General features: G+C 36.7%; 1 protein-coding gene across 1 annotated transcript; it reads right to left on the bottom strand.

Moving 5' to 3' along the window:
• Positions 1–3,532: 3,532 nt before the first annotated feature.
• On the bottom strand, positions 3,533–19,863 carry LOC133860928 (nicotianamine aminotransferase 1-like). Its single transcript, XM_062296600.1, has 7 exons — positions 19,583–19,863; positions 11,852–12,191; positions 11,378–11,596; positions 11,143–11,202; positions 5,595–5,750; positions 5,416–5,509; positions 3,533–3,966 (listed from the first exon to the last, which is right to left on the bottom strand). The coding sequence occupies exons 1-7, from the start codon at positions 19,849–19,851 to the stop codon at positions 3,845–3,847; spliced, it is 1,260 nt and encodes a 419-aa protein (XP_062152584.1). The 5' UTR covers positions 19,852–19,863; the 3' UTR covers positions 3,533–3,844.
• Between the last annotated feature and the right edge of the window lie 642 nt (positions 19,864–20,505).

Below are 20,505 nucleotides of genomic sequence, written 5' to 3'. Positions count from 1 at the left end.
ATGACCTAAGAGAAGACGCTAATTAAAGTGCTAGACAAAAGGGAAGCAAGTCCTGAGAAATAGGAGCATTTCCGTTAGTGAACGTCTCATCGGATAATCACTCCGTAGAACAAGTTTTATGGCGCCAAACTTGAGACGTAATTCTCTATACCCTGCTTGCCTTGAAGAGTGAGACTGTAGTATAGTTTTGGAAGAAGCAAATGGAAGTTTCAGGCGACGATGAAACTTAAGAGAAAGGATCGCGCTACTCCAACTTTAACCTAGAAGAAGGCTTAGAAAGGATACTAGAAGAGGAATCCGATCTAGATGAATGACCCTAACCTTTATTATGACTCGGAGGAAGATAAAAGTCTCTTATGAACAAGTAGATGTGGTGAAAGATGTGGACGAACTTGAGTACGACTCATACACCTCAGGTACCATCCTGAGTTACTAGTGTAGTTATTTACTGAATTCCGAGGACGAAATTCTTTTAAGGAGGGAAGATTGTAATGACCTTGATCCTCTGTTGAGGGTAGAATGGTCAATTGCTATTTATGAGAATGGATAAAAGAAAAATGATTATATTTAAATCTTATTATTTTATTGAATACCCGTTTTTATATTAAGTATCCGCTTCTATTTTTTTCAATACCTGCTTTTATATTAAATACTCGCTTTCATATTTTATTTAATATCTACTTTTACATTTAATAATTTTATATTAATATTGAATGCCTCTTTACACTTAATATTTTTTATTTATATTTTATACCCAATTTTAGTCTAACTTGTAAAAGCCCTAACGGAGAAAACCCTAACCCTATAAATATACCCCTTAGCCGCTAGCCTCTCTTCTTCCCTCAAACTTTCACAGTCGCCTCTTCCATTTGATGAACCACTACAGGTATACTCTCTTATCCCTTTGTTCTTCTTTCTTTCATTTTCTTGATTTAGCCGTAGAACATATGCGCTGTCCCTTTTCATTGCTTTCTTTTGTTTGTTTTCCTTTCTGTTAACTAGAGTGTATTGTTTTTATTTCTTCTTTTCTTTTCCTGTTGGATCTAATCCGTAGCAGCCCACAACCTTGTCCTTTTCTTTCTTCTTCTCTCCTAGCCCTAAGCATAGGAGTAGCCCTCATTTTTCTTCTTCTTTTCTTGTGGACAGCTTGGTCCCACATCTTTGTCCAGCTTTTGTTTATTCTCCCATTTCTTTTGTTCCTCCTTTTTGATAGCAAGACATGTCTAGTTCTTTTGTCCTTTTCTCTTCCTTTCAAAAATTGAGAACTTGCTTATTAGTATTTTTATTAAATGTTTTACTTTTGTTGTTTTCTTCTTTCTTTTGCCTTTCATTCTACAAATCTACTACATGCCTTGTGGTTATTGCTTTGTCCTTTAATTCCCTTTTAGTTGCCCCGTCCAAAGCATGGTTTTCTTTTGTTGATTATCTGTTCTTTTCTCTCTTATTTTACTGCTCTTTCCCTTTTTCCCTTCTAAACTCAAAACCATCTGTAACAAATATATGTGATTGGTTTCCATTATTTTTCCCTGTATTTAATGCGGTAGGTCATGTGACGAAATTTTGTGCTCTTTCCTTTTCATTCCTATTCCGCTTTTCTGTTTTTTTTCTTTCATGGGTAATTGATAATTTCCTATTGTATTTTATGGAACTAATTTAACTACTAAAATATTTCAGTATGCTTCTAATAATTTATTTTTAGTATATGTATAATTTTGTGATATCTAAGTTTATCAAAATTACATTTGTTACAAAGTGTAAAAGGACATGTATTAATCAGCCCTATTATATATTTTATGGAGCTACTTTAACAACCAGTAATATTTCAGTAACTTATATGTGTATATATATATGATGTCTGTCTTCTTAGCACATGCCGCCTTTTTCCTTATTATATTAACAACATGAAAATTCATCAAATTATACGAATCTAATAGAAAATGTTTCTTATGATATTTGCCTTTATTGAATCCTATTTCTAATAATAAAAATATGTTATTTCCTATTTAATAGTTAAATTATTATACGGTTAATGTTGTTAAACGTACCTTGGGAATCCATTCTCAATAGGCTAGCAAGACGGATTGTAGTAGTGTCTGGATATTTCTAGTGACAAGTATACAGTATTAATTTGTTGGAACCTGTACTCAGGTGACTAGCTAGCTGTCAAGAAATTTGCCTTAGCTGCATTCGGAGAGGTAAGTAGATCCTCTACCCCTTCTAAAATTGTTTTACGTCATGTTATTTCATCAATTATCTTTTGGCATAATTGTGAACACTTGTTTTATTTATGCATTGCAAATTTACCTTATGTACATAAAAGATTTTTAAAGAGTGTTGAAATGAAAAGTTGTTTGTGGAAAAAAGGATACTTTTGAAATTCGAAATTTGTTGAGAAAAGTATTAGTATGAAATACATTCCAATATAGTAAATTCTTTATTTTCTGAAAGTTCCCAATATGGGGAAATCACTACTTTTAGAAAGTGATGAAAAAGAAAAGCGTATAATTGTAAAACCCTGCTACACGTTGCCTTTAGATATACAAGAAAAGTGAAAGATTGAGAAAAGTTTTATTAGATAAATAATGAGAAATGTTTTGTGAGATAAGGGCATGTGTATGGAGGAGATTATTTTGGCCCTAGAGATATTGACAGAGATACACAGAGGATTAAGCTCGGTACTGTTGCTTGAGATGGAAGCGCACTCGCTGAAGAACGTTGAGAAGACAGTAATCCATCTCTAAGTCATGCTAAGTGCACTTTGATTAATTAGCTAACGGGGCAGGCCTGCGGCCACAGTTACCTGCCATGGTCACAGCAAAGACCGCGCAACCCTAAGTACACAGGGCGTAATAGTGTACATGAGCCCTATCATGAGAAATCAGTTTTACGCATATATGAATAATTATATGTTTCAAAGGAAAAAATATGCTTTAACTTGATTTTATTGAGAATTGTATTGCATTTAATTAGCGATATGAGATAAAGAAGGGGTTTTAGCGATTTTCAAGAAATTCAATATTTGAAAGGGGTTTTAAAGAAGAAGGTTTATCTTGTTTAAATAGTGATGTGTTAATTGTGCCTTGGAATGCTACAAAAATAAATTGTTAAGTAAAGGGTTTTAAAGAAAATGAGTTTAACCCAACCGTTTTCTGGTTGGAGATTTACTTACTGAGCCTTTCGGCTCATTCAATTTTACTTTTGTTTTCAGGTGATCAGGAATTCAGTCTAGGAGGTCGGAATGGGGGCGAGGTTAATTATTAAGTCCATAAAGCTGCTCCCATTTTCATTTTTATAATCAGTGCATGGGCACGATTTCAGGATGGTTACTTATAATAAAGAATGATCGTTACATTTTTGTTTACAACAAAGACCTTTCCGCATTTTATGAAGTTTAAATTTGATGTTTTATTCTATCATGCATTTAGTATCGCATGTAGCAATTACTCGGGTAAAAACTTTGTAATCTTTGTGCCTCTGAGAGAGTAAATTGACAATCCTACCCTTTTTGGGATGGGGTTGTTACACCAATAATCAAACATTATTGAAAACATGGAGTTCAAAAAGATCAAACAACTCCTTTATGGTTCAAGGAAATCAAATAAAAGCTGCATTGATCAACAATACGATGTTGTTGATTACAAGTCACCAAAAATAACATAACATGATCGATCAGATCGAGCAGCAAGAAGTTGTTGATGATCAACAGTTATCACCAGTACCCCTTCTTCATTATGTCTTGCTTGATTAGCAAAACTTCAAAGAGAGGATTTTATTAACAAATCCTATCACAATTAATTATGATTTTTAACACTCATGGAAACTGTCATGAGGAACTAGCTTGAGCTTATAATTGTTTCTTGGCATGCCTTTTGCAGAAGGCTTTAATCCTCCCAAACCCATCTTCAAGAGCTGACGGGTCAATTGCGAAAGTTATGCGCAGCCAATTCTTCATCCCAACAGTCACCCCTGGAGGATAAATCCAATAAATAAAAAACAAAATAATATTTATGACATGAAAATTATTACATCTTCAGTCCCATAATAGATGTGTGTGTTTGTGTGTGTTTATATATAGCTAAATAATTAATTTAGAGTTACATTTACTAAAACTCTTAAAGAATGGTATTTTATGAAACTTTGCTTTGCTTTACATAATTTAGGTCTTAGGGTTTAGGATCAAAGTATTAAACACATTTTTTTTTCATTAGTGTATAATTTATCTACCTTTGGAGTATGGTGTTTAATTGATTAGTGTATGAACATAGGAGGCCAAAACATATGTTTGGCACCCTCCACCAATGTGTTGTTAACTCCAAAAGAATTTATGAAAAAAGAATTTTGAGAGAAAATAATCCATAAAAAAATTTACTATTGATTTTGGGTTTAGGAGGATTTTAGAGTTTTCTATTTTAGGCTAAAACCATGCACTAGAATCAAATTTGCGCTAAAAGACTTAAAAAGGAATATGATTTTTTTTTTTTTTGAAAATAACGTTACCCTAATGTCAAGAACACCAAAGTTGTTCCTTTGAGACAACTTTATACTTCGTTTGTTTGGGCGTAAAATATTTTCTGTATTTTTTGATATTTGGTGCAACCGAAAATGATGGTCAACGGAAATCATTTTCAGTTTGACCGAAAAAGCTTCTATAATTTTTAGAAAATGATTTACGGTTTTAAAAATCGTAAATCGTTTTCTTAATTTAAATTCTTCATTTTAGCACGCACGTTAATTTGTAGGAATCCGCCATCGCCAGGCATTGGAGTTTGTTGGTATCCCAAATCTATCGCCGAAGATCCCCGGATTTTGATATTTTGTCGCCAAAATCTGGCTAGTTCGCCTGAATCTGTCTAGAGATGCCAAAATCCAGCCATTGTCGCTAGATTCTGACGATCCAAGTTCTGGCAAACTGGCTAGAATGCTGCCTGCTAGACTCCGGCGAAGCTGGTCGACTGGCACTGGAATCTTGCCAGCACCTCTGAATTCCGGCAAAACTGGCTGGAATCCGACGTAGTGGCCAGATTCCGGCCACCATCACCGGAATCTCGTTTCCGGTGATTTTTCGTTGTTGGTGATTTTTTCGCCGGAAATCATTTTTTCTAAAAAATTATTTTACTGAAAATATTTTACGCCGAAACAAACGGAATACGGGAGTAAAAAAAAATTCTGCAATGGTCAAAACATCTCACCCAGATGATAGTTTTAAATGCATGATATAGAGACCAAGACCTTTCACCGCTAGCCTAATTCCAAGATTTGCTCAACATTTATATTACCAAACAACCAAACAGACACTAAGGTCAAACATTTTTAGTTGAAAAACTAGCAAAAAGGAATACTAGAATGTGTTGCAAATTTGAACTGGTGAATTGGGTTTTGTCTAGCTCACGGAATCTTAAAGACCTCGTTCCATACCTGGTAAAATAATAACTGATTCCTCTTTGGCCAGCTTGAGACAGAAGTCCATATCATCATTAATGTCTTCCAATAATGACAGGTTTAACTTCACCTGTGAAAAAATTTACAGTCAAAACATCTTCAATACATTTTATTTATCTGTGAGCATGAATATGTCAAATATTTGACGCCCTTACCATCACAGACATGGATCCTTCTGGTTTATTTGGACAAGTAATGCAGGGGATCTCCTTAATTCTATCATAGCATATGTATGCAGCCTCCCTAAGCATGTCAATAACTTTTGAGAAGAAATCTTCGCCAGTTTTTTCAAGGATATGAGGAACCGCACCCTGATACATAAAGACATTACTACATTCAAAAGAAGGAAAATAGGAATGCATGCATAGATGATTACAGTATTTCTCTATTACTATGTCACAAGTTTGAAAGAGACCATTGGGACAGCAAAGAACAATAAAATGTTTCAGATGCATATGATAATAAGCTACGTATTTATGTATTCAGGAAAATGTCATTCTATAGGAGTAAAATAAAGGATGAATGAATGAATGAATTATCAACCATTGCTGCCTACGCTATTGAGCTGGCCATATGAAGAATGCTTCCAGAATGTATCTAGTAGGGATAAAGGCAAGAGTAAGATGGGTGAAGAAGTGACAATACTAAGAGGGGGTTTTCTCCAACCATTGTGTGGAATATTAGAGGTCTTAATGATCTCGTAAACCAAAGGAAAGTTAGAAGTTTTGTAAAGAGAATAAACGTGTATTTGATTTGTCTTATTGAGACAAGCATGAAAGTTGAAAAAACTGAAAAGATTAAGGAAAATGTGGTTCAAGGGTGGGGATTTCTTAATAATTATGAAATTCATCAACTTGGGAGGATAGGGATTTGTTGGAATAAGGATGTGATGGATGTCAATCTTTTAAATAAACATGATCAAGCTATAAGCTGTGAAATTTGTGTTGATCATGGAAGAAGTAGAGGGTTTCAAACGATTGTCCATGGAACAAATAAAGGGTGGAAAGGAGGAGTTTGTGGCAAAACTTGGTTCATATTAAAGACCAGATCGGGAAAGTTCCTTTGTTATTAGCTGAAGATTTTAATGTTGTGAAGAGTATGCAAGAAACATGGGATTGTGATAAGCTTAGTAGCTATGAGACAAGAGTTTGGGGAGTGTTTAAATCAGATTGAATTGTTGGATTTTCCATTCAAATAAATTCAATGGATTTTTTTTTTTACTTGGAATAATAAAAGGAAGGAGGATAATTTTGTAGCAAGAAAGTTTATCGAGTTTTGGCAAATGAAGCGTGGCTGGAGTATAAGAAGATTGTGGTTGAATTTCAGGAAGGAGGTATCAGATCACTCTCCTGCAGTTTAATCGGTGGGAAAGTTTCAAATTTTTGGTCCAAAACCATTTAAGTTTTTTGGTTTTTGAGCTGAAAATGAGAGTTTTCTTTCTTGGGTGGAGGAAGGTTGGAGCATAAGGGTGTTAGATGCTCTTATGCTCAGACTGTATAAAAAAGTTGAGAGCAATGTAAAGAATTTTGAAAACTAAGAATGAGGTGTATGAGAGAATTAAGCAAAGGGTGATGCAAACTAAAGCACGGCTGGATCGAGCACAAAGGGAGGTACTAAATTCTTTTGGTAAGGTTGCTTGTGTCCCAAAAAAATAAAAAAATCATGCGTACTTATCTATCAGCAAGGAAGAGGAACTTCAAATAGAAATCCAGAAATCAGTGGCTCAATCTTAGATACCAAAACAATTTATATTTTCATGAAATTGTCAAGGTGAGGAACTCCAAGAACTTGATTACAGACATATGGGATGAGAAAGGGAGAAAAGTGGAGGAAATGGAGCAAATCAAGAAAGTTGCAGCGGAGTTCTATCAGAAGCTTCTTTCTACTGGGTTTTACAAGGCAGCGTGGCCAATAATTAGTGATGAAGTTGTCCAAGCTATTCAATCCTTCTTTGAAATGGATAATCTTCTTAAGGAGGCTAATGCAACTATTATTGCCTTTGTGCCTAAGAAGCGGAATCTACCTGCTATGAGTGAAATCAAACCAATTTCGTCCTGCAATGTTATTTAAAAGTGTACTACAAAAATTTTAGCTGACAGATTGCTCCCTGGCTTGGATGAGATTATCAATCCTCACTAAACTGCTTTTAATATGAATAGGAGTATTAAAGAGAATGTGTTGTTAGCTCAAAAAGTGGTGAAGAACTATCATAAAAAAAAGTGGGAAACCACGATGTACTATCAAGATAAACTTGATGAAGTCTAATGACTCAGTAGATTGAGACTTTATTTTGCAGTGTTTGCTAAGTGCTAGAACTCCAATGAGGTATGTATGTTGGGTTTGGGAATGTATCACCTCTCCTAAATTCTCTATTGCTCTAAATGGTACACTGGTTGATTACTTTGAAGGGAGGAAAGGCTTAAGACAAGGGGACCCGGTTTCTCCTTATCTTTTGTCATTGCTATGGAAATTCTGCCTCGGTTGATGGAGGAGGTTTCATGTAATGTCAATGAATTCAGTTTTTCATCTTGGTTGTACTGAAATCAAGCTTGCAAACCTCTGCTTTGTTGATGACCAACTGATTTTCTCAATGGAAAAATGTAAGATATTCAGAGCATTACAAAGTATTACAATATTTTGCTGCTTTATTATGTTTGAATCCAAATCCAACTAAAAGTAATTTTTATTGCTCTGGTGTTTATAAAGGGATGAAGGAGCATGTAACAACCCACTCCAAATGACACAATATTGTCCGCTTTTGGCTCTCCCGAACCAAACTTCTTAGAGCACTAGCAGCAGATTCCTAACCATTTTCCCTATTTTAGGAAAAATTTAGGGAACCAAACCACTTTTTTTTTCCCTATACAAAAACACCCCACAAAAGCTTCCCTTTATCTTTCCCTATATGTTAAAATAATATTTTTTTTTTTATCTTTTACTTTCTTTCTTTTTTTCTTTTTAATTTCATTGCAGATTCAGAAGCATCCACTCATTCCAGATTCCACTTTCCTCCTCCTCTTCTTCTTCTTCTTCTTTCTTTTTCTCTCTGAGACTTTTTTTTTTTTTTCCTCTTCCGGTTCTCTCTCAGATATCCCCCAACTCACCCCCTCTCTTCTCCACCTAATCTCTCTTCCTCCACGCACAGCCCACTTCCCAAATCGATCCAGAGCTCGAGGAGCATCGAGAGATTAAATAGAGGAATCGAAGGACAGAGAGGGACGATAGCTCGCCTAGGATGGTCCGGAGAATTGGTTGGCGGCGACAGAGAGGTTGGAGAGGAAGCGCAGGGCGGCAAGTGGCCGAAATCCGGCGAAAGTGCGCCTGAGAGATTGAACCCAAAGAGGTCCAGAGCTGTCACGTGACGGCGGGAGGAGTCGCACAAGTATGCGTGAGAGAGAGAGAGAGAGAGAGAGAGAGAGAGAGAGAGAGAGAAGCGGTGAGAAGAAGAAGAAAGAGTCTTGGATATCTGCTCTGAGTTTGTTTGTTTGGGTTGTAGTGATTTTGTTTGATTTTTGGTTGTTCTCCAATGGTTCTTCCGGAGAATGAGAGAGTAGAGGACATGAGAGAGAGAGAGAGATGCGCGAGGACGAAGAAGAAGGGAAGCGATTGGGAATCGTGAGAGGAGAGAGGAGAGAGACTGTCTTTCTTCTTGGATTATAATAACATGTTGGTAAGCTACAGTGCTATTGTGGTTTGATTTTTTGTGATTTTTTTCAAATTTTCCTTATTTTAGGGAATAGAACTACTTATAGGGCATCTGCTACTAGTGCTCTTAGGAGGTCACCTATCCCGATACTACTCTCGCAGAAGCACGCTTAACTGCAAAGTTCTGATAGGTTCATGGTCATCACGACTTTAAAACGCGTTGTTTCAAGAATGGTGTGTTTATACATATAAGCACATCCACATTTTCAGACAATGTGAGACATCATAATCACCCCCTCTTAGGATCTAGCGTCCCCACTGGCAACCCGCATGGGATCACCCTATTCTCGGAGTCCCAGCAGGTGCCCGCTGGCAACCCTCATGGGCTTGTGCACGCTCCCCCCATCTCAGGCTGAGCAATGACTTTGATACCATTTTGTAACGACCCACTCCAAACGACACAATATTGTCCACTTTTGGCTCTCCTGAACCAGACTTCCCAAGAAGTCACCCATTCCAGTACTACTCTAACAGAAGCACACTTAACTGTGAAGTTCTGATAGATTCATGATCATCACGGCTTTAAAATGCGTTATTTCAAGAATGATGTGTCTATACATATAAGCATATCCCCATTCCCATACTATGTGGGACATCACAAAGCAGATGAGGGATTGTTTGCAAATGAAGGAAGGGAAATTACCTGTTTGGTATTTAAGGTATCCCTAATTTCCAAAAAGCTAGCAGCTGTGGATTGTGAAGTGTTGTTGGAAAAGATTTCAGGAAGGATAGACTCTTGCTTGTCAAAGAGTCTCTTCATTTGTAGGAAGATTGTAGTTGTTATCTTCTGTTTTGTACAGTATTCAAGTCTATTGGTCTAATATCTTTATCTTGCCCAAGAAGATTATTAGATCAATTGAGCACGAGTTCAACAAATTCTTGTGAAATGGTAATGCAGATAGACAAGCCAAATCAAAGGTTTCTTGGGAATCAATTTGTGTTCCAAAGAAGGAAGGAGGGTTGGGGTTGAAGAGGATAGAGCAATGGAACAAGACTGCCTTGTTGAAACATATTTGGAATCTGTTTTCAAAAGCAGGTTAATCTCTTTGGGTGATATGAGTTAAGGTGAATCTGGTAAAAAGTAGATGTTTTTGGCAACTAAAAATATCCCAAAACTGTTCCTGGTGCTGGAAAAAGATACTGAAATTGAGGGTTATTGCTAGATGGAATAACATTCATTTATGGCTGGATTGGTGGCATACGGATGGCATGTTTTAGAAGCAAATTGGATGCAAAATTGTAAAGTGTAATGAAGGGAAGGAGTTGGTGGCAACCTGCTAGATCTGAGGAGGTAGTAAGCATTCAAAATAAGTTGCCTATGGTGAAGATTGGAGAAATTTATAAGGCTACTTGGGTGATATCAAAGAAAAGTTGCTATACTAGTGTCTACACTTGGGAAGCAATTCATACTAGGAGGCCAAGTGTAGAGTGGTGGTAGCTGGTATGGTTTTCTCTTGCTATTCCTAAACAAGCTTTATCTTATGGCTGGCTGTCCGAAATGGAGTGATGACATGTGATAAACTGTTGGGCTGGGTCTACAAAGGAGAGGTAAAGTGTGTATTTTGCTGAAATTGTATTGAATGTAGAGAGCATTTGTTTTTTGAATGTGAATTTAGCAAAAGATTTTGGAGAGAAGCTAAGAGGAAATGCTTAGTCCATGATCCTCCTATAGCTTTGGCAGAAGTTTTGTGCATGTGGTTAATTGATTGGAGAAATAAGAGCTTAAAGGCCAATGTCTATAAACTGGTATGGAGTGCACCAGTGTACCGTTTATAAAGGCAGAGAACTGACCTTAGACATGGAAATCCAGCTAAAGCTTAGGAGAAAGTTCTTCAGGAGGTTGTTTGGGATGTCAAAAATAGAATTAGGGGGAAGGAAAAATTTAAAGAGATTGATGTGAATGTAGATATTTGTAGCAATTATTGTATAAAGAAACTGTTGCATTCTTTTAATTATGACATATTTCTTTTTCTTTAAAAAAATTCACTATTTATAAACCTGAATGAATGTTGGTGGCTGAGATGCGATGTTGAGACAACCCGTAATGCATTCCACAACCTGAGAGGAAAAGAAAAGGATGTGAGAATACTTATGTTATTATTCATCCAATAAAATTGTGATATAATGTAGAACCATAATCGTATTTTTCTTCTATGCGTGTATAGACATGCAAGCTTAACACACACACACTCAAAGAGAGAGAGAGAGAGAGAGAGAGAGAGAGAGAGATGACCCCCAATTTACGAAGGATGCCATTAGGATCACTTGTCACAAGCCAACCAAGTCGCCAACCTGGTACGATCCATCTCTTTGATATAGACCCTAGTGTGATAACAGGCACTATTGATCCAAATGCCCCCATCGGCACAAATGGGTTACTTCCGAAAGTGAGATGGTGATAAACTTCATCAGCAACAACCAGAATGCCTAGCTTTCTTGCTGTCTCTGCAATCTAATATTCAGAAAAATCAACCACCACTAACGTTAAAAACAACAATCACGATTCGGTATTAGACACCTACGTCTACTGTTGTTAATTGCTCCGAAGGCTACATTCTGATCTCATTAATTTTATTGATGCTTACAATATAAAGGTCCTTATAAAGTAGTAAATTATGAGTAGATTTAGTCTTGCCTACCTATATATATACTAAATTAATTCTATAAAGAAAATAAGAAACAGAAAAAGAAGGTACATATAATCTACCTTCTTCAAATGTTGGTTTGTATAGACACTTCCAGAAGGATTGCCAGGGTTTATGATGACTATGGCAACAGTATTCTCATTAGCAATTGCTTCAACGGTCTCAAGATCAACCTCCCAACCCTTTTCTGGATTAAGATCAAAGTGACGAACTTCGAGATGTTTAGATGCAGCATATGCCTCATAGGTTGGGTAGAAGGGTCTTGGAATCAGAATGTTGGCGCCTGGGCGAGCAAGGACTGTCAGTGTTACTTCAATTGCTTGGATGCATCCAATTGTGATATAGATATCGTCTGGTGATAACACGTACGGAAGATCACGAGACAGATAATCTGCTACGGCCCTATTAGAAATATTCAAGCATCAAATCCAATTAGATTAAGATTGAATGTGACTATAAGTGTAACTACAGATTCTGGGTTCCATAAATTTTCTTTAATAGGCTCACAACATTCATATGAATCATGTAATAGTTTGAAAATCCCACTGGATTGATAATTTGAAAAATGTGCATTGCTTTTTATATTCAATTTTTTTGCAAAGGGAAATAAGTGAAGTTGATCACCTTGTTATGCACATAATTAATAATTATCGCGTTGGTTAGCAAATTCAAGCCCTAATCTACCTACCTAGCCCATCACAAATGCTGCCAAAAGTGCCAAAGCGCATCAATCATGTCACAAGTTCTTCTACAACAAAACAAATTGAAATTTATAGCATCCAAATCGCATCTTCTAAACAAAATTGCCTATAACACCTGTACAAATTACAAGCATTAATCTACACGCGCAAACAAACCCTCACACGCACACATCAATCAACAATCAATAAGAATTGAGCTCGCAATTTATACTATGAACAAGAATTCCCTCAATCTTTACATGTTAATCTAAAACGCAAACTAGTTCAATCCAATCCAAACCACAAACTTAATAAAAGCGTTATATTCTATAAGAACCTAAACCAAGCAACTGGAGAGCAAATTTACCAGAACAATGGTGAGCGTCGATGGCCATGACCTCAACGTTGACGAAGGACTGTGATGCGGAGGGGGAGGGGCAGAGGAGGGAGAGGGAGTGCCACGCGCCGAGGTCGAGGATGCGGAGCAAAGAGAGTTTGAAGTTGGGGAATTTGAAGGGGAACAGCTTGGCGGTGAGGCGGGAGTAGAAGATTAGGCCCTTGGCCCAAGTAGACAATAAGCCCTGAGTGTGGTCTGGGTGCAGGTGAGTCAAGAAGTAGGCTTGGCTCTAGCCTGTCCACCGATATCAGCCCCTTCTCCATTCTACGGGATGCGGATGGAGAGAGAGAGAGAGAGAGAGAGAGAGAGAGAGAGTGTTACTTTGGCGGAGTGGTTGTTTTCAAAATTCAGTTTGAACCGTTTGGTGATTTATAGGCGGTGACGGGAGTTGTATGGGAGGGATGGAATGTGAACGGGCCTTTTGGAACCCTATAATTTTTGAAACTGGACCCTCTACAGTTGAGTTCCAATCGGAGGGGAGCTGGTTAATTATACAGATAAATATTTTTGTAATTTTACACTATAAAAAATTACAAAAATACTCTTCTATATAACTAACTGGTTCTTCTTCGATTCCTCTCAACTGGAGAGGATCTAGTTTCATAATTTTCTTTCTGCCTCTTTTTTGGACGGAACTATAATTTAAAGGGAAACTATTGGGCTTTGTTTTAGCTACACTTTGTTGGTTAACTTATATATGTAAGCATTTACTTACTTCTTCTAATCATCTTCTATCTCGGATATCTTATTTAATGACACTTGAAATCACATTCTAATATTAGGCGTACACTACTGAAAAATCTTAATATTACACGTGAAACCAAAATTAAGCGATTACAACCCTAATTAAGCATTAAAAACCACAATCAAGCATTACTGTCAACTTCGAATGTCCAATACCCCGATGATCGAACTTTGGTTCCTTAAGTTAAACTTTCGTCGCCTTAGGATTTTTATTGAATGATCAAGAATCCTAAAATTTTTAAAGTCTTTTAACACTTTTTGTGGAATACATGAGCATATGTACAATTATATTAATATTTTAAGAGAAATTTCACACTTAATATTTTTAAAATGTTTAAAAATTCTCATGAGTTTGTAAAATGATAATAATTATTACATAATTGTACAGGTGTTGAGGGATGGATGATTAGACACCCACTCAAGTATCTTTGGGAGTGGCACAACCACCTTCCCACTTGGGGGAGGCCAACTACCCCTCAACTACCAAGATTTTTTTGCCATTTTCTTTTAGTTTTTTACAATCTTTTTAGAGATATAATTGACAATGTGGATTTTGTTAGGAAATCAATGAAAAATCAGCTGATTGAAAAATGACTAAAATATCTCTTAGAATTGTTTTCCTTGGGTTGAAAATCAACGAAATTGCATTTGCAAAAAATAGAAAATATAAGTAATGGAACCTCGCGGGAGTGGCGGCAAGGGATAACTCTGATACTTAAGTTAGTAAGTGTTTACGAGATGAGAATTGTAAAGTGCTTAAAGTGCCAAAAGTCTTTTTTACATGATCATAATTTACCTTTCATAGTTCTCATGCAACCGTTTCCATGCCATGATCCCTCTTCAACATGTAATTAACCACAAGTTGACCTTGATTTAAGCATAATTTATCAGCTAAATTAAAAATGCATCTTACATTATTTTCCGTGTAGTGCAATAATGGTATAAGAGCATTCACATTGAACTCTTTAAAATTATTCTAAATTTAACTTTAAAAATCTATTTTAGTTGATTTAGTTAACTACTGTTCAAAACCATTAAATATCAAACTCTCTAAATATTTCTCTAATTTAACTAAATATTATATTTCATTGATGAAACCAACTTTTTGAACTCTTTACATTAAAAATTTATTTTAGTTGAGATGAAAGAAGGAAAAGTTTGGAAGAGAAAGAACATTAAAAAATCTGTAATCCTCTTACAGGAGGGCCATTTACGTGGTCTAATAATCAGGAGATTCCCTCTTGATCTCTCCTCGATAGATTTCTCGTTTCTCCAGATTGGGAAGTCAAGTTTCCAGGTTCTCTTCAAAAAAGGCTTCCAAGACTGTGTTCTGATCATTTTCCTATTCTTCTTAATTGTGGTGGTGTTCATTGGGGTCCCAGACCGTTCAAGTTCGAGAATATGTGGTTAAAGGATGAAGGGTTTGTGGATAAGGTGCGTCTTTGGTGGGAGTCTTATAGCTTCCAAGGCTCGCCCAGCTTCATCTTCTCTCAAAAGCTTAAGGCTTTGAAGATTGATCTCAAAAGATGGAACGATTAGGAGTTTGGTAATGTGGAGTTCCACAAGAAAATGCATATGGAAGATTTGTGTGCTCTTGATAGATTGGAGGAACAACGGGGTTTAACTCCCGAAGAAAAGGCGAGGAAATGTGGGGTCATCAGAGATCTGGAGAATTCTATTTTACAGGAGGAGATTAGCTGGAGACAGAAGTCTAGGGCTCTTTGGCTTAAAGAGGGTGATAAATGCACTAAATTCTTTCATCGAGTAGCCAATTTGAATAGGAGATCCAATTCCATTGAGTCTCTCTCTGTCAATGGCTCTATCTCTTCTGATCAGCAGGTTATTAGGGATCATGTTGCTCAATTTTATAAATCTTTTTTTGCAGAACTTTTGAGTTGGAGGCCTAGGATGGATAACCTTGTTTTTGACAATTTGGATACGGGTGAAGCCTCTTCCTTAGAACTTCCTTTTGAGGAAAGGAAGGTCTTAGAGGTGGTTAAAGGTTTGAATCGTGATAAGGCTCCAGGCCCTGATGGGTTCACTCTTGCGTTCTTCCAAAATTGTTGGGATGTGATCAAGACTGATCTCATGGGGGTTTTCCAGGACTTTCACACTCATAGCAAGTTTGTCAAAAGCATTAATGCCATTTTTTTAGCCTTAATTCCGAAGAAGTTTGGGGCTGTGGATCTTAAAGATTTTCGGCCAATTAGTCTTGTAAGTGGTGTTTACAAGATCATTGCTAAAGTTCTTGCTAATAAGCTCAGAAGGCTTGTGGAGAAAATTATTTCGAATCCCGAAAATGCTTTTGTGAAAGGAAGGCAAATTCTTGATTCTGTTCTTATAGCTAATGAGTGTCTGGATAGTCGCATCAAATCAGGTGAACCAGGGTTACTTTGTAAACTAGATATTGAGAAGGCTTATGATCATGTTAACTGGGATTTCTTATTGTATATATTGAGAAGATGTGGCTTCGAGGAGAGATGGTGTTCTTGGATAGCGCATTGTATTTCTTCGGTGCGTTTCTCAGTTTTGGTGAATGGCACCCCTTCTGGTTTTTTTAGCAGCTCTCGTGGTCTTAGACAGGATGATCCTCTGTCGCCTCTTTTGTTTGTCATTGTGATGGAGGCCTTCAGCAAGTTGTTCTCTATTACTATTCAAGGGGGCTTTCTCTTTGGCTTCTCTGTGGGCTCTAGTAGCAATGGAGTGATTAATATTTCTCATCTGTTATTTGCAGACGATACTTTAGTTTTTTGTGGGGCTAGTTCTAATCATCTTCTCTATCTTCGTATGTTATTACTTTCCTTTGAAGCTGTTTCAGGTTTGAAGATTAATTTGGATAAGTCAGTTTTGGTTCCTGTGGGTCTTGTGGATAATATAGATGATCTTGCAGGCATTTTGGGCTATGGAGTTTCTTCTCTTCCTTTTAAAGTACCTTGGTCTTCCGTTGGGGGCCCCTTTTAAGACTAAGTCTAGCTGGGATGAGGTAGTTGGTAAGGTTGAGAGGCGTCTGGCTAGCTGGAAGCGGTTGTATTTGTCGAAGGGTGGCAAAGTAACCCTTATAAAAAGCACTCTCTCTAATCTCCCTACATACTTTCTTTCTCTTTTCCCTATTCCTTCCAGTGTTGCTAGTCGTATAAAGAAGCTGCATCGAGATTTCCTGTGGGGTGGCATAAGCGAAGAATTTAAATTTTATCTGGTTAATTGGGCCAAGGTTTGTTCTCCTATTTCAAGTGGTGGTCTGGGCATCAGAAATTTGAGGATTTTCAATAAGGCTCTATTATGGAAATGGCTGTGGCACTATGCCCATAAGAGAGAGGCTTGGTGGAAATCTATTGTAGATGTAAAGTACCGATCTACTTGGGATGGTTGGTGTTCTATAGACCCCCTCTGGGTCACACGGAGTGGGGTTATGGAAGAATATTAGGAAGGGGTGGAGTTTGCTTTGCAGCCATACCAGACTTATGCTGGAAAATGGATCTAGGATCCGTTTTTGGGATGATGTGTGGTGTGGCAAGGTGCCTCTTAAGGAAGCTTTCCCAGTTTTGTACGACATTGAGTGTGACAAGGATGCACATGTTGCAGACCATTTGGTTGTGGTGAGTGGGTCCTATCAGTGGGATGTTAGCTTCTTCCGAGCGGCCCATGACTGGGAGGTGGATGTTTTGGCTTCCTTTTTCTCTTTGCTGTGCTCAACCAAAGTGAATTGTGATGGGGAAGATTAGCTCTGGTGGTCTCCTTCTCACAAAAGGAAATTTGATGTTAGATCTTTCTATAAAGCTCTTGCTTGCAAAGAGGCTATTCATTTTCCCTGGAAAAGTATTTGGCGGACTAAGGTTCCATTGAAAGTGGCTTTCTTTGCTTGGACGGCAGCGCAAGGGAAGATCCTCACCTTGGACAACCTCAGAAAGAAGCGTGTCATTGTGATTGATAGATGTTGCATGTACAAAATGAATGGGGAGTCGGTGGATCACCTTCTTCTCCATTGCGAGGTTGCACGCGCTCTATGGCACGCCATCTTTAGTCGCTTCAGTCTGTCTTGGGTTATGCCTCTTCAGGTGGTAGATTTATTCGCTTGCTGGTGGACGGGTGGTCGTTCTCGGAGTGCAGCCATGTGGAAGATGGTCCCTTGTTGCCTTTTGTGGTGCTTGTGTAGGGAACGCAATGATAGGCAGTTTGAGGACAAAGAAAGAACCACTAAGGAACTCATTTTCTTTTTCTTTCATTCTTTGTACTCTTGGTCAGCTGCGTTCTTCGCACCTTTATCATTTAGTTTTAATGATTTCCTTGTATTGTTGTCTTCTTCCTCTTAGATGCATTTCTTGTATACTTCCTGTGTACTTGATTGCGCTTTGCGCTTTTTAATGATATTTCTCTTACTTATCAAAAAAAAAAAAAAACTTTAACTTTAACTTTTGATTTGTTTAGATTTAAAGAGCATTACTTACAAAAGTTAAATTTAACATTGAGTAAAGAGTTTGTTAAAAGATGTGAGTCTTCTTAAAATTTTAGACAAAAACTAGAATTAGAGAGTTCATTGTGAATGCTTAAGATCGAGTTGATTCCCTACTACTCAGCTAGGATGAACACGGGTTAATAGGTTATTTCTGGGCCATAGGGTGCAGGTCGCATGGGCAAACGGCCCACTTCCCAACTTTATAATTATATATATATATATATGGGAAAAATATATTTTACCTCCTAATATTTCACATCTTTTTCAATTTTGCCTCCAAAGTGCAAAAAAATTGCAATGTACCCCTAGCCAAGTTTTAAAAAATTTCAATGTTGCCTATTCGATACTTAAGTCTGTCTGTTTTGATAGAAATAGACTCACATGTGATACACGTGGGTTTTTAAGAGAAAATCTCCCCAAAATATTCCTAAAAAAAACATTTTTTTTTAAAAAAGTAAACAACCCAAAAAAGGCAAGGAAAAATAAAAGTTGGGGGGTGAACGGCCTCCTCCATTTGGCCTAAGGGGTGGTTAGGTCACCCCACGTGGCCAAGGGGGTGGCTTGACCACCCCCAATTTGGCCAGCCTAGGGTAGGCAACATTGAAAATTTTTAAAACTTGGTTTGGTTGCATTGTAAATTTTTCACTTTGGAGGAAAGATTGAAAAAGAGGTGAAACATTGTAGGGATAAAGTATATTTTTCTCTCTCTATATATATATATAGATGCCATCCGGAAGAATTTCTCTTAAGAACCCACGTGGGTCTATTTCCGTAAAAAATGACAGACTTAATTAACGGACAGGCAAAATTGAAAATTTTTAAAATTTGATTGGGGTGCATTGCGAAATTGCAAACTTTTTCACTTTGAAGGCAAGATTAAAAAAGATGCGAAACATTGAGAGGTAAAGTGTATTTTTCTCCATGTATAAAAATGTGTTGTTTTTTTGGGCGGCCTCATATAATATATTATCTTATTATGTCAATTTGTCGGCCATAAAATATGTCGCAGTTGCACCATTGGAGCAAAACTAGGGGAGATTAATATAATGTGGCAGGACCATATTTTATATTATTTCAAGTTCTTGTCTCTACAACTACCCCGCAGCCTCTTAGTTAATTATTCATGTTATTTCTAAACTTTCAATTGAAGCATCTAAATTACTATAAAATTGTAACTCCTCTAAAAAAAAAAAAAAAAAATGATAAAAGTACCCATTAAAAAAAAAAAAAAAAAAAAAAACTGATGGCCGATGCGAATTGCCGTGGGTCTTCCACAACTACAGTGAGTTTTTTTTTTTTTTTTTTTTTTTTTTTTTTTTTTTTTTCCAGATTTAGAAGGATATTTATGTTTTTGAGAATTTTTAAGAGTATTTTCCCTTTTTAAACAAAAAGAATAGATTACAATATATTTTATGTATTTTTTTTTTTTAAAAAAAAGAAAGTGAAGTAATTAAATTAAAATAGGAAACAGAAGAAAAAATGAAGACCATAATATCGCATAGTATAACGTAGAAATTACCCCCTTGCCGGCAGGATACCAACCGCCGGTGAGTAGCCATTATACATAGCCGAGCGGACAGCGTCAACAATGGCATCTTCGGCTACGGTGGGGGCTCGAAAGCACGGAAACGCCGAGGGGTCGCCTTCGCCGAGAGGCACGGTTGGCCTTGGATCATCTTTGTCAAGGTTTTCAAATAGCTTCATGACAGTGCTTCTGATGGTGGTTGCCGACGCCACACTCAGTTCTTCGTTGCCTCGAAAACGCCATTTCTCCAACCCGTTTTCCATCTTCCTGGTTCGTTTTGTTGTGGTCGTAAGGACGAAGGAATTTAATAAGAAATTTAACAATTAAATAAATAACGTTTATATAATAAGATGAAATTAATCATTCATAACAAAAAAAAAAAAAAGAAGATGAAATTAATCTTATATTTTTAGTTATTATATTTATGTAATTGAAATAAAAGAGTTTAATATTAAATAATAGAAATTTGAATAATAATTATATTTATGTTATAAAAATAAAATACAATGGAGTTAAAATAGATAAATATTATAATAGGTCCTAATTAAATAAATAATTAATCACATTAATAAAAGTGTAATTTAAATAAATGTGGGACCAAATGTTAGTTGTGAAAAGATAGAACTTTAATATAATAGGATCTTATTGTAATTAATAAAATTTGAGGGTTTTAAAAAAATAAAGAAATCTATTCCTGTCACGTGTCAGCCTCCGGTTGGCTGAGAGAATATAGCATTATCTTCTCACAGCCACACACTCACACACGTGTCCTTCTCTCCCCATTCTTCTTTCTTTTCGTTTCTTTTCTTTCTTCCCCTGATTTTGCACGCTGCTCCTCTCTCTTTTTCTTTTCTCTCCTTTTCCATTTCTCTCTTCCTCGTCTCTTCTTCTCACTACAAAAATTCTTGTAATTTGCC

The sequence above is a fragment of the Alnus glutinosa genome, chromosome 2 (genome assembly GCF_958979055.1).
Source record: "Alnus glutinosa chromosome 2, dhAlnGlut1.1, whole genome shotgun sequence".
In the NCBI taxonomy this organism is placed as follows: domain Eukaryota; kingdom Viridiplantae; phylum Streptophyta; class Magnoliopsida; order Fagales; family Betulaceae; genus Alnus; species Alnus glutinosa.
The sequence above is the reverse complement of the archived record's forward strand: the minus strand, read 5'-3'. Positions and strand labels throughout refer to the sequence as shown.

Excerpts from the sequence above, each read along its gene's own strand:
- LOC133860928 (XM_062296600.1), bottom strand. The coding sequence starts at position 19,851 with ATGGAAAACGGGTTGGAGAAATGGCGTTTTCGAGGCAACGAAGAACTG. Across the intron at positions 5,751-11,142 it reads AGCCACCAACATTCATTCAG|GGTGCGGTTCCTCATATCCT; the intron begins GTTTATAAATAG and ends TTTATGTATCAG. Across the intron at positions 5,510-5,594 it reads AAGGATCCATGTCTGTGATG|GTGAAGTTAAACCTGTCATT; the intron begins GTAAGGGCGTCA and ends ATTTTTTCACAG.